This window comes from Hemiscyllium ocellatum, chromosome 26, assembly GCF_020745735.1.
Source record: "Hemiscyllium ocellatum isolate sHemOce1 chromosome 26, sHemOce1.pat.X.cur, whole genome shotgun sequence".
NCBI lineage: Eukaryota > Metazoa > Chordata > Chondrichthyes > Orectolobiformes > Hemiscylliidae > Hemiscyllium > Hemiscyllium ocellatum.
Genome location: NC_083426.1, coordinates 40,571,095 through 40,586,182, shown reverse-complemented (window position 1 = coordinate 40,586,182; position 15,088 = coordinate 40,571,095). Strand labels below are relative to the sequence as shown.

The 15,088-nt window shown below is 39.6% G+C and overlaps 1 protein-coding gene across 4 annotated transcripts in view; it reads left to right on the top strand.

Moving 5' to 3' along the window:
• Positions 1 to 15,088, top strand: part of LOC132828427 (ankyrin repeat and SAM domain-containing protein 1A-like) — a 349,239-nt gene that overhangs the window by 210,233 nt on the left and 123,918 nt on the right. For 3 of the 4 annotated variants that reach the window (XM_060845537.1, XM_060845538.1, XM_060845536.1), the window contains exon 14: positions 3,574 to 3,627. The exons of the other annotated variant lie outside the window; for it this stretch is intronic. In XM_060845537.1, coding sequence (XP_060701520.1) covers positions 3,574 to 3,627 — 54 coding nt within the window. The remainder of the gene's footprint in view (positions 1 to 3,573; positions 3,628 to 15,088) is intronic. 4 annotated transcript variants of the gene reach the window in all.

Sequence of the window (15,088 nt, the reverse complement as noted above, 5' to 3'; positions counted from 1 at the left end):
AGAATGCAAGTGTGAGTGGAAAGAGACTGAATGAGTTTTGTGTGTGTGGGGTGGGGCGATGCGCATTTGAATCAATGACTGTTCCAGCAGTGTTTCAACTGACTATCCACCCTAAATGTCAGCTCTCATGCCATCATCCTTCACGTTCTGTCCAATTATCACCCCTACCATTTTCTGGTCTTAGAATGACTCACCTTTAAACTTTACGTCCTGAATTTAAATTGCTTGAACTCCTTTTCTTCATTCAGCGATAAAAACATCACCAACTAGGCCAGCCTTTATTGCTCATCCATAATTGCCCAGAACTCCTTAAAGTTTTCTTTTTCAGTATACCTCCATAGAAGAAAATACTTTCTTTATGAAATGTAGAATACACTGATGGGTAAAGACTCCTCTGTAATTATTACTCCCTAAAATCTGTGTAAAAATGGTCATAACATTTTTGGAGTAGGTGGCCTCATTGACACTATTCTGTCAAGCCTTTTGCAACGTCTTTACTCCTTATTATTCTTCTCTTAGATTCCATAAAAATTATGCCTGCTTGATCAGTTTGAAATATCCCAGTCCAACTTTGTTCTTTTGCATATTTTATAAACAATTAGAGTTACTCCTTCCGGATGCTTGCCAAAGGCAATTTTGTGTAGCTTTGTACAAACTGTCACTTTGGATTTTATTTTGTTCATCGATAGCTTCTAAGAGAGGTTGCTAGTTTGCTTCTTTTCTGCAATTTGATCTCAGTTTTGAAGCCGGGCGAGTAGAAAGTGGTGTAGGTCTTATCAAAGGATAAAACAAATGCTGCAACCTGGATTTCTGTACAACCTACAAGCTTATTCCTGTGACCTGAGACCTAGTAAAGAAATAGTGTTCCACTTCCGACTCAGGATTTTGCTTAAAGCTGAGTGGTTTTACCAGCTGCATCGCACCTGGAATATCCACTTCACATTTGTTGTTAACTTAAGAAAATGTTAGGGTCTAGGCTACCTTAAAATATTTTGAGGTCTGGCCTGGTCCATAACACTGTATTAAAAGCCTTGAGTTTAGAATATGCCTTTTAATGGAGTTGTTGCCATGCATCTAGTAGATCATATACAGTTGCTATTGGTCTGATTGTTGTGAAGGGAATGGACATTGAAGTTGTTAGATGGGGTGCTAATCAAAAGAACTGCTTTATCCAGGATTGTGTTGAACTCCTTTCGTGTTGTTGGAGCTGCACACATTCAGGCAGGTGAAGGATATTCAATCACAGTCCTGTCTTGTGCCTTTTCGATAGTAGACAGGCATGGAAGAGGCAGGAAATGAGTTATTCTGCAGAATTCTGAGCCTCTGACCAGCTTTTGTAGCCACAGTATTTATAAATATTTTCTAATCGACCTTTTTAGATGTCTTCTGACACATGGTCTGGAGCAGGTTGGAGTTGAACCCAGGCCTCCTGGCTATGATTAGTCACGTTCAATTTCTAATCACTGTTAACCCTGAGTATGTTGCCAGTGAGGGATTCAACAATAGTCATTGCCATAGAATCAAACCATCTCCCTGTGATTCAATCATGTTGGAGAAGGCCATTGCCTCAAGTTAAATCTCAAATTATTAGCATTTAAGTTTTTGTATTTAAATTACAATCATCTAGCATAGTTTTCTCATTTCATTTTAGCCATTTAATTGTGCTCACCGTTCATACACTATGCTTTTGGAGCATTAGCTGGAAAACCTTGGATCACTCATAATTATTCTGGGCATCTCTTTGGCTCTACTACAACATACTTGCCAACAAATTAATATTGTATGGCTCACTACTAGTAAAGTTGTTGCTATCTGAATTCCCTCACAAATCACATGATTTGTTGTATACTAAGTATGCTATCCTCTGCTGTGATATGGAATTCACTATATCTTTCACAAAAATAAAGTTAATAATTTTAATCCCATTTTCCTGTCATTTCATCTATATTAATATTCCCTCAGTACTCTCAACCTCAACTTGTAGTTGAGGGATTTCAAATTAATGAAATTAGTTTTGGCTTATGGTATCAAAGGAGCCAGAATAGAAAATACAACATAAATTATACATTTGCATGATTATTTTCCTATTGCACTTACCAAATCGTGGCATCTTATTCTCTATTATGCCCTTCAGAAGGGCAGTGACAATATTATATTAAATTTATTGAATATGAGATTCTTTGTCATGTCTAAGTAGCAGCAAACATTTCATTTTTTTTAAATACTTTTTTTCTTGTCAGTTGATTTCTATTCAAGGTGACAGGAAATAATAAGGCTCATCTTGCATCACTGTATTCTCTGATTGCAAAATGGATTTCCCACATCAACATTGCTAAAGATGAACTTGTAGGAGGTGGTGCTCATGTGTATCTGCTTCAGAAACTGTTTCTATTTTCATGCCAGTTCAAAATCCTTTACTCATTGTATAACCAACTATGTTCATGCTGCAGTTATATTGCTTTTCTGCCTGGGAATGTTCTGTGAACTTTTCTTGTTTTTCACGGGATATCAGATTCACAGGAAAGGCCAGCGTTTATTGTCCAAAGCTAATTATCCTTGGCAAGCTGATGGTAAACTAGCTTCTTAAACTGCTGCAATCAGTGTGGCGTATGTACACACTCTCAGTTCTGGGTAAGGAGAATGTTACAGGATTTTGACCCAGTGAGGGAGGATCAGTATTGTTCCAAGGCAGAATAAGATGTTGTTTTTGTGTAAGGTGGACTTACATGACGGCATTCCCTTGTATTTATTGTCCTTGCCCTTCAAGATGATCGAGACCATAGGTTAAACAGGTGCTGTTGAAGGAATCTTGATTAGTTGTTGCAAGATGTTATGGAGATGGTACACACACAACAGATTAGATTAGATTACCAAAGGCCATTTCTATGTTTTTGGACTGGAATAAAAAAAATGAGAAAAGCTGCTTTTCAAGACTACTCTTTACGGTAAGGTTATAGTGTTTAAAATTAGTTCCTTGGAATTCATTGTGAGTTACATTTATAAAATTGCCAAATTTGTAACATTTGGCAACAAATGTAGGAGGAGAATGCTGGACAGATTGGCTCCATTGGGGGCTGGGGGTCAGGATGGGCATGTGTGTTCATCGTTGTTTTGCTCATTTCTTTTACTGATTTTTGAAAAAATAGTTTGTGTGTGGGTTCAGGAGTGCTCAGCAGCTTAACAATCAGTTGGGTTGGTTCCTAGACAAGTGGGTGCAGTTATTGTATGTGGACAATAGAGGGGAAACAGCTAACCTGCAAAGAGAAAGCACCTAAATCTCTGTCTGTTCCTCCTGTTTTGATAAGTAACTACAAATCCTCTGGTAGCTGAATCAGTGTGTCCACAATGTTCTGAACTCATCAGAGTTGGAAGGAATAAAAAAGACTGAAGGAATACAGCTCATCACCTGAAATTGAACTCGTGCCAGAACAAAGCTCTTTGAATTTCCTGTTCCTTCTCCACCCATAATATTTGTGTTTTGTCTGTGTCTGTTCGCATGTATATGCAAATTTCAAAAAGGGACAGAATGTAAGAATTAATAGTTAGCAATTCATGTTTCTTTTTGCCTTTTAGATAAAACAAAATTGGTCAAAATATGGTGATTTTCTTCTTGATGATAAAAACCTGGTATGTATTTTTTTAAAACCTCAATTAATCAGGCAAAATTGGGCAATTTGGTGATGTAACCCAAATTTTGACACTTGACAATTCTGGGAATAGTGGGGGTTGATTTCCAGTGAGTTGTGTCATTACTGTGTCCCAGCAAGGCCAACCAAGTGGGTTTTCTTTGTTCTGAATAGCGTAGGCAATTTGAGAGCTGCTGAAACTGCACTTATCCAGGCAAGTGTATTTCATTACTGTCCTAACTTAATCCTTGTAGATAATGGACAAGGGAGTCCAGAGTAACTCCTCCTTTGAGTGCCTTTTTGGATGGAGAAATATTCTGGCAATTATCTCTCCACCATTATCTTCTTGGATCTAACCAGTATTGAGTCCTGAATACTGATAAGAGATATGGGTTATCTAGGGAGTGCAGCCGGAGCTAAGTCCACGCCGCTATGGGTCACTCAGCTCTAGGGGGGGTACAAAAAACACAGGAGTCAAAAGAGTGTTGTCTTTTGGGGGGGTTTACTTTTCTGAAGGACCAATTTTTAATTTTCAGGGGCTATTATTTCATTCTCATTTATCAGGTAATGCTGTCATGTAGTACCGTCCTTGTGTTGACATATGGTGAATTTGGACTCCTATTCGATTAGATTAGATGACTTACAGTGTGGAAACAGGCCCTTCGGCCCAACAAGTCCACACCAACCCGCCGAAGCGTAACCCACCCAAACCGATTCCCCTACATGTACCCCTTCACCTAACACTACGGGCAATTTAGCATGGCCTAACCTGCACATTTTTTAGATTGTGGGAGGAAACCGGAGCACCTGGAGGAAACCCACGCAGACAAAGGGAGAATGTGCGAACTCCACACAGTCAGTCGCCTGAGGCGGGAATTGAACCCGGGTCTCTGGCGCTATGAGGCAACAGTGCTAACCACTGTGCACCGTGCTGCCCACAAAGCAGAATTAGGAAAAATCATCAATGTCCTCCATTAAACTTAAAGCCAAAACTCTCAAGGAAAGAATTGCTTTCCTAAGCAACATGCTATTTAAATTGGTACAAGGCAACAGACATAAATTAACAATTTTCATGTTGCTTTCATCGCAGCTAACCCATTTCACCTATCAATGATCCCTATAATCAGCTTTTCTTTCTCTCTTTCACCTATTGTGTGCTCCTTACACTCCCCTTCCATCCCCTTAACCCTGTCTTCAGCATATATACCAATCTTTTCCTAGCTACTGTCAGTTCTGAAAAAGGATCCTTTGACCCAAAAAGTTAACTGCCCTTTCTCTCTACAGATGCTGTCAGACCTGTTGAGTTTCTTCAGCAATTTATGTTTTATATAAGTTGTTAATAATTTTTTTTCAGGATAACTGGCAAAGTCTGCTACATGAAAAACTATCTCCCTACACACTCTTTAAGTGACTCGTTTGGTGACAGCTCATGTATTCCATTGTGCATACACAAAACTGGAATCTCTTAACTAGGCAGTTACAACCCTATTTGCTGTACTTAGGATCTCAATCTAAGATTTACATTTGATAATTGACAGTGTTTATTACAGTAGGATGCACTGTGTTTTCTCCATGTATAGTTGTTCTTGACCTTATGGAGCCCCAAACAACACATTCTGCATAAATTTGCAAAACGACAATTACCCCAGTGAGTTCAAATTTCCTTGCATCACAGTTGAATGTTTCTTTGTTGATGGGTTTAAAACTGCTCTCCTTTGCAGAATCCTTCTATCCCCATACCCTGCTTGGAGATTCTTTTCCAATCAATCCCCCGAAGCCAACAACTCCCCAGCATACCTCATGAAGACTTCTCCATAACCCCAATTAAAACCTCCCAATCAATTCCAAACATTCCTGCAGTTGCCTCTTTCTCACATCCATGCATCCCACCCAGCGGTCACCCTGCCGTGTTCTCCCAACCTGCCCTCACCCCAAAAACAAAGCAAAAAATTCCCAAAAATTAATCAAGTGAGAAAACTTAGAGTATAAGTAAAAGTGAGCCAGAAACCTGAAAACAGTTGAAATTTCTGTCAATTTTTTTAAAAAAATGAATAGTTAAGAAAGTGAATGTTAATCCTATAAAACATGAGTCTGGAGAATTAATGATTTACAGGAAAGAGGTGGCAGATGAATTCAACAGTTACTTTTCATTAGTCTTCACTATAGGAGTTATAGGTAAAATCCTCGGAGTAGATATGAATTGGTCAATGAAAGTGATGGGAAAACTGAAAGAAATTATAATTAACCAAGAAGTTGTGCTGAGTAAATAGTTGGACCTGCAAGAGGTTCTCTGTTCCTGATGGACTTCATCCTGTGTATTAAAAGAAGTGGCTATTGAGATAATTAATACATTGTCCAAACTGTCTTTCATTTGGTGATGATTCACATTGATACTCTTGTTTTCCCCTTAGACTAGAAGGTAGCAACCATAGTTCCTTCATTCAAAAAAGGACAGTGATTGAAAATAAAGAACTACAAATAATATCCAAATAATCATTCAACATCTTCTGGAATGCCTCTATTAAAGCTGCCTTCAACACACTTGCAAGCAGTGCATTCCATACCCAAACTAAAAATTATCCTCACTTCATCCTGGTTTCTTTTGAAGGTTGCTTGAAATCTATGTCCTTCTGTTGTTCTTTTTACGAGTGGGAACAGTTTCCCCCTATTAATCTATCCAGCCTGCTCATGATTTTGAAAACCTGTTTGAGATCTCTTCTTAGTCTTTTTCTCTCCAAGGAGAATAGTTCCAATTTCTTGAATCTATCCCCAATTGATGTTCCACATCCCTGAAACTGATCTTGTAATCCACTTCTGCACTCTTCCTTCAATTATTTCACCTCCTTCCTATTATTGTGTCACCTAAAACTGTACACTCTACTCCAGCTGAGCTCTCACAACTGTCTTATACAAATTCACCATTCCCTCCTTGCTATTGTACTCTATGCCCCATTAATAAAGCCAACACTTCACTTTCTGTTTTCTCTCTTCCTGTCCTGCCACTTGCAATGATCTGTGTAAACATGCATCCAGTTTGCTGTGTTCCTGCACTCCCCCACTTACAATATAAAGTAGGAGGTACATTTATATTTCAATATTCTTCCTACTAAAATGTATCATCTCTCATTTCCCTGCATTGAAACTCATCTGCCACCTATCTGCCCCCTTTCATAAGCTTGCCCATGTTCTTCTGGAGTACGACACTGTTATCCTCATAGTTCCAAGTTTTGTGTCATCTGCAAACTTTGCAATTTCCTCAGCACACCAAGATCCAGATCATTATTACATATTAGGAAAAGAAAGGATCCCAATACTGACCACTGTGGAACTCCACTACAAGTCTTCCTCCACCCTGAAAAATACTCATTGCATATTACTCTCTGCTGCCTATCAGCTACTGACCCTTTTGTTCCATGGGACACTCACTCAAGTCTGTTGTGTGGCACTGTATCAAATACCTTCAGGAAATCCATGTACACCTTCTCAAAAAAGCCCCAGCAAGTTGATTAAACATGATTTCCCCTTTAGAATTCCATGCTGACTCTACCTAAACAACCCACCTTTTTTCATGTAACTGCTAATTCTATTCCAAACAATTGTGTCTAGACGCTTCCTTACAACTAAAGCTAAACTGACAGGTCTGTAATTGCTGGCCCTATCCTTCTCATCTATTCGGAACAAGGCTATAATGTTCGCAATGATCCAATCTTCAGGCAACTCCCCCAGATCTAGGGAAGACTGAAAAATTGTGACCAGTGCATTGGCAATTTCCATTCTCTCGTCCTTCAAAACCCTTGACTGCCTCTCAACTAGGTATGGTGCCTTGGCACTTTTACGTGCAAAAACAGAAGGCTGGATCAAGGACCCTCCCTGAGGAATTCCAATAGAGATGCCTTGGAGCTGAGGTGACTGACATGTACCATCTACGACAGGCACTTGATTAATTCTCCAGGCTCTCCTGACATAGCCTGTCAAACCTGGAGCCTTTATCACCAAGGAGGATAAAGGCAGGAGTTGCATGGAATACTACCACCTGCAAGTTCCCCTCCAAACCATGACTTGGAACGATATTGCTTTTCATTCACTTTGCCTGAAACTCCCTCATTGAACAGTACTGTGGGTATCCTTGTACCCCAAAGGCAGCTCACTAGCATTTTTGCCACAGAATTGGGGATGGACAATGAATATTGGCCTAGCCAATGACATCTAATGTCCATGAAGAATTTGTAAAAATTACTTGCAGGTTAGCTGTTTGCTTATTTCCTCTAGCTATTATTGGGAACCTGTATGTTTTTGGTATTTTGACAAGTTTCAAATGTCATCAGGAAGTGGAGGCTGGTTTGCTCTTGAGTTCAACATTGATTCTTTCACTGTGAGACTAATGCTACTTTATGTTGTCTTATGTAAATTTAAATAGTGTGTCTAAGAAATCCATGCTTTCTTTGTTGTGGCTTCAAGGTTAGTGGAGAGTTGATGATTATTGAGGATATTGTTGAGTTGATAAGACTTAGGAGCAGGATTTTAGACTATGTGGTCCTTTGAGGCAGCAAGATGACAGTGATTGACCTAGTTATGTCTCGACCCCACTTTCATGACTGCTGTTCAGACCCTTGACTCCCTTGTCTATCGAACATCTATCTGGTTCTGTCTCAAATGAATTCAATAACATTGGCTTCACTACTTTTAGGGAAGGTGATTTCTCAGACTGGCAACTCTAACGGAGAGCATTTGTCCTCATCTTCCTTTTGAAAGGAGACCCGTTATTCTTGAACTGTGTTCCTTGATTATAGTCTCCCTGATAAGAGGAAATATCCTTCTAGTATCCATTGTATTGAGTCTTCTTAGAATCACCTCTTTTATTCTTCCTAATTTCAGTAGGCGCTTGACTCAGTCTGTCCAACCATTCCTGTAAGGGTAACAACCTTCCCCTCATCCAAGGAATACACCAAATGAACCTTATCTGAACTGCATTTAAAGCAGTAATTTCTGTTTTCAAATACCGTGGACAAAATTGAGAGCATTATATTTGTCGTCTTAATAGTTGGAGGTACCTGCACATTAGCTTTATGTGATTTATTTACCAGCATAGCCAGATCACTTTCCAGCAGAGTTCTGCCATCTCTGACTATTTCAGTGGTATACAGCTTTTCTATTCTTCCTGTCAAAGCTGACAAAAATCACATTTCCCACATTGTAATCCATCTGCCATTAGTTTTCCATTCAACCTGGCTCTATCCCTTTGCAGACTCTCTTTGCCTTTTGACAACTTAACTTTCCTCCTTGCAGTGGTGTTAACAAATTTAGCTACTATCCATTCAGTCTGTGCCTCCATTTCAATGGTATAGATTATAAGTAATTGAGTTCCCAACACTGATTCCTGTGGCACTCCACTAGTTATGAGCCATCAGCTGGAAAAGGTTTGTAGTCGTAAGAGCATAAGAACGTGGAGCAGGAGTAGGTAGGGCAGTCTCTTGAGCCTGTTCCACCATTTGATGCCATCATGGCTGATCTCATCTCGCCTCAACTTCACTTTCCTGCCTACTCTCCATAACCCTTCAACCGATTAATTAAAAGTCTATCTCCTTAAATTTGCTCCATTTCCCAGCATTTCTTGGGGTAGTGACTTTCACTGATTCACAGACCTTTTGAAAATGTAATTTCTCCTCCTGTCAGTTTTAAATCTGCTATTCTTCAGCCTAAAGCTATGACCTCTTACTCCAGATTGCTTCACATGAGAAAACATCCTCTGTCTGTTTAGTCAATCCCTTTTAGCATGTTAAATACCTCAAATAGATCTCCTGTCATTCTTCAAAACTAAGGACAGTACAACCTGCTCAATCTTTCTTTGTAAGATGAATCCCTCATCTCTAAAAATCAATCTGGTGAACCTCCTCTGAACTGCCTCCAATACAGCTGCATCTCCTTAAAGTAAAGGGACCAAAATTGTACGCAGCACTCCAGGTCTGACCTCATCAATGCTTTGTACAGTTGCAGCATCACTTCGCAAAGTATGCAGCATGGGAACAGATCCTTCGACCCAACCCGTCCATGCCGACAAGATATCCCAAGCTTAACTAGCCCCATTTGCCTGTATTTAGTCCACATCCCTCTAAACCTTTCCTATTCGTGTACTTGTCTAAATGTCTTTTAAATGTTGTAATTGTACCTGCTTCTATCACTTCCTCTGGCATTCACACACATACCACCTTCTATATGATAAAGTTGCCCAGATACAATAGAACAGATTCTGAAATGCAATGTTCACTGCAGCCCTACCCTCCCAATTCTACCTGAGCAGCCTCCACACCGTGATGTATCCCCGTCCCTCAATTCCTCTTTCACCAGGCACTTGGGCATTTGCTCATGTCTGTTCCGATGCTTCAGATTCAAATTGGTCTCAATGTTAACTCTTTTTCTCTCTCCACAGATGCTGCCAGACCTGCTGAGTTTCTCCAGCGCACACTGTTTTTAATTCTTCCCCTCATCTTAGTTGCCCCACAAGCTGCTGAATGGCATTCAAAATATTTCAAGGGATGAGTTCAGTAAAACCACCAAAATGTACTCCCCTACATTTATACTCTGCTCCTTTAGTAATAAATGCCAAGATTCCATTTGCCATTCGTATTACCTGCTGTACCTGCATACTAGTTTTCTGCGATCTGAGCACTTTGAAGTTTTGCTTCATTTAGTCGATAAGTTGACTTTCTATTCCTCCAAACAAAAGGGATAACCTTACATTTATCCACTTTCTATCCACAAATCCAAGTCATTAATGTAGATTGTAAATAGTTGAAGCCTGATGATCAGACTCTATAACACCCCAATAGTTATACCTTGCCAACCAGAATAAGACCCACTTATCCTGACTCTGCTTTCTGTTGCTTAACCAAACCTCTTCCCAAGCTAATAAATTACCCCAATCCCATGTAATCTTAACTTGGGTGTTAATGTTTTGTGCAGTGCCTTATCAAATGCTGGAGGTCCAGATAAACACCTTCAGGATCTCATTATCGATATTGCCTGTTTTATTATCTTCAAAGAACACTAGCAAATTAGTCAAAAAGCTTTACCCTGCATAAAACAATGTTGGCTCTGATGGATTGTATGTTGACTTGCCAAATGTCCTGTTAATACTTCCTTAATGGATTCTAACGATTTCCCAATGACACACGTTAAACTAAATGGTCTGTAGTTTCCCACCTTCTGCCTCCCTTCCTTTTGAATAAGCATGTTATAATGGCATTTTTCCAATTTGCAGAAACCATTCCCATATCCATAGAATTTTGGAATATTATAACTAATGGATCCATGAGCCATCAGGCAATGGGGACTTGTCTGCCTTCAATCCCAATAGTTTGCTCAGTATTTTTTCTCTATTGTTGATTGTTCTACATTTCTTTCCTTTCTAATACCTTTATATTACATGTCACTAGTGGGATGGCACTAGTGTCCTCCACTGTGAAAGCTGAAGCAAAATATTGATTTAGTGACTCTGCTATTTCTGTCCTCCCCACTATTAACTCCCTAGCCTCACCCTCCAAAGGGCCTACATTCAATTTTGCTACTCTCTTCCCTTTTATATTCTTATGAAATTATTTTGCTGTCCACTTTTTTTTCTAGTTATCTGTCCTCTTTTACCTTTACTCTTTTTGACATTTTTAGTGATTTTTTAAAAAGTCAAACTAATATGTTGCCTTGATATAATGTGTTGTTATCTTAGATAGTAACCTTCGATGAGGCATCCCATCAAATGTCTTTTGAAAATCCATTGTTCCTCGCAAACCTGTTTAATTTATTTACTTTGAGTGATACTTCCTCAAAAAATTTAATTTCTTAAACATGATTTCATTTCATGTTTACTCTGCCTGACCACATTGTGTATGCTACTATAACCTCATTAATAATGGAGCCTAGCAGTTGCAATCTTCCTATAACAAATGTGAGGCTCATTGGCCTATAGTTTCCTCCTTTGTCTTCTCTTTTTTTGAATCTTGCTGTTAAATTGGCTGTTGTACAATCCACAGGGAGTCTTCTTGACAGTAAACACTGGTGGAGGATTATAATCAATGCATCGACTATTTGTTAATCACACAACATCAGGTTATAGTCCAGCAGGTTTATTTGGAAGCGCTAGCTTTCAAGGCATTGCCTCTTCATCAGGACAGGACCATGAGACACAGAACATACAGCAAAAGCAGTGTCATGGAGCTGTAATGATATATTAAACAAATTTAGATCAAGTCTTTCATCTTTTAGAATGGGATATGCTAGTTGCGGTTCTTTAATATGTAAATCCCAGAACTCCTTTTAAGTTACATTCTCAAGATAGCTTCAGCTTTTCTAACAATAGGTGCCATCTCAGCTCAGACAGTGCGTTAAAGGTGGGAGGTTAAAGTCTGTGTGTGTCCCAATGTTGAGTCAGTAGTTCTGTATCTAAAGTGGGACTAACAGAATCTTATTCCTATTAACAGAATCCTATTCCTTGGATGCTGCCTAACCTGCTGTGCTTTAACCAGCAACACATTTTCAACTAACAGAATCTTACATGAATTTATGCAGTTTTTTTTAGCGAAATAAGATGTAATTCTGCAAATACAAATTCTCCCCATAAACTTGTGTGCACGTGCAGGAGAGACTGAGTGAGTGTGTGCATGTGAGTGAGTGCAGGTGAAAGTGTGTGTAAGCTTAGTCAAGGATGTGTGTGTGAGAGATTGGGTATAAGTCTGTGAGAGGATACATGAATGGGTGACCATGTGGGGAGTGCATGTGTGTGTGTATGAGAGAGGGTCTGTGTGAGTATATAGGTATGTGTGTGTGAGAGAGAATAGTGCAGCATGTGCAGGAGAGACAGTCAGTGTGTATGAGAGTGCATGTGAAAGAGTATGTATATGTGTGTAATCTTGGTCAAGTATGTATGTGGGTGTGATTGGGTATAAGTGTGTGAGAGTGCGGGGATGGATGTCTGTATGTATGAGAGAAGGTCTGTGTGTGTGTGTGTGTGTGTGTGTGTGTGTGTGTGTGTGTGTGTGTGTGTGTGTGTGTGTGTGTGTGTGTGAGAGAGAGAGAGAGTGTACAGTGCAGTGGGGTCACCTGTAGTGGTGACATGAACCCAAGGTCGTAGTTGAGGCCATCCCCTATGGGTACTGAACTTGGCTATCAGCCTCTGCTCAGCCACTTTGCATTGTCGTGAAGTCTGCCTTGGAGGATGGTCAACTGAATGTCCCGGACCACTGAAGTGTTCCCCCACCTGGGAGGGAACACTCTTGCCTGGTGATCATTGCGCAGTGTCCATTTATCTGTTGTCGTAGCGTCTACTCAGTCTCGCCAATGTACCATGCTTCAGGGCATCCCTGCCTGCAGTGACCATAATCCCAAACTAAACTAGTCCCACCTGCCTGCGCACGACCCATATTCCACCAAACATTTCTTTTTCATGTATTTATCTCAATGTCTTTTAAATATTTTGACTGTAACCGCTTGCTCTGAAAGTTTATTCCAAGAACCACTTTTTTAAAAAAATTGCCCCCATGTCTTTTTTAATTTGTCTCCTCTCACCTTAAAAAAAAGTCCCCTTGTCTTGAAATCCCACAACCTAGGGAAAAGACAGCTGCTAATTTCCCTTATCTTTACCCATCATTATTTTATAAATCTCTATAAGGTCACCTCTGAACCTCCTATGCTCCAGTGAAAAATCCCAGCCTATTCAGCTTCTCCTTATAACTCAAATTCTCCATTCCTGGGAATATCCTGGTAAATCTCCACTGAACGCTCTCCAGTGTAATAATATCCTTTCTATAGAACAATGACCAGAACTAGACACAATACTCCAGAAGCAGTCTCATCAATATCCTATACATTCTCAGCATAACATTTCAATTCCAAAAGTCAAAGGTGTGAGCAATGAAAGCAAGCATGCTAAACATCTTCTTAACCACTCTATTTATATGTGCTGCAAACTTCAAAGTATTACGTAGCTGAACCCCAAGGTCTCTCTGTTGTACAACACTATCCGGCAAGGTGGTTAGCACTGCAGCGCCAAGGACCTGGGTTCAATTCCCGCCTTGGCGGCTGTCTGTGTGAAGTTTGCATATTCTCCCAGTGTCTGCGTGGGTTTCCTCTGGTTTCTTCCCACATTCCAAAAGATGTGCAAGTTAGGTGAATTGGCCATGCTAAATAGCCCATAGTGTTAGTCGGGGTAAATGTAGAGAAATGAGTCTGGGCGGGTTGCTCTTCAGAGGGTTGGTGTGGCTGAAGGGAATCTGAAAAAACTGCCCAAGCCCCTACTTTTAATTGTAAAAGTCTTGTCTTTGTTTGTTTTACCGAATTGCAATAACGTGCATGTATCCAAATTAAAACCATAAGACATAGGAGTGGAAGTAAGGCCATTCGGCCCATCGAGTCCACTCCGCCATCCAATCATGGCTGATGGGCATTTCAACTCCACTTAGCCGCATTCTCCCTGTAGCCCTTAATTCCTTGTGAATTAAACTCCATCTGCCATTTTTCAGCCCATTGACCCAATTGATCAACATCTGTTTGTGATCTTGGATAACCTATTCACTGTCCACTGTACCACAATCTTGGTGTCACCCACAAACTTACTAACCATGCTTTCTATATTCTCATCTAAATCATTTGTATAAATGATAATTAAAAGTGGACCCAGCACCGATCGCTGGTTACAGGCCTCCAGTCACTAAAACAACTGTCCACTGTCATTCTGTCTCCTGCCATTAAGCCAGTTTTGTGTCCAACTAACAAGTTATTCATGGACTGAACCAAAACTTGGAGCAGCCTCTTTCAAGAACAAACCCATGTCTTTCAATATCTATGATTGATTCGCATACAGAAATACACTTGGGATAACTCACGCCATTTAACAATTAACATATCAAATATTTCTTTATTTATCAGGAGCCTGTTAAAGAATTACTTATTTACATATCACAATGAATCCCTAGAGGAAAGTTGGCTTGGTTTGTCTTGGTTGTAAATCAAAATGGTTAGACATTACAGTGTGAAATTTTGTATTGTTAAACCCCCTCATGCTGTTAGAAAAATAAAATCGATAATCTAATACAGGCAAAATTACATTTTGTCAAAAGCAGATTTAATGTGAATGACTTTCACAAATTGTGTGTAATGTCCCTGAAATTCTGCTGAGTTAGTGGATTTTGGGTGGGCTCTTATTGAGCAGTCTGCCTTGAGTTGCTTTTTGTGCATTTGATTGCATTTTCTTAATTGCTTTTTGTATCACTGATCCTCTGTTGTTGGTGTGGATGGTGAGGAGACTGTATTGTCTCTGAATATGCTTACAGGTTTCTAACCTTTTACTTCCTGAACTATATTGATTATTGTTCTTCTGTTATGCTGTGAGGCCTTTTGATTTTGCTTTCATCTAATTTTCTTGATATTTGATGAAAGATTTATAAAGGTTTATATTTTTGCATGAATTTACTAAT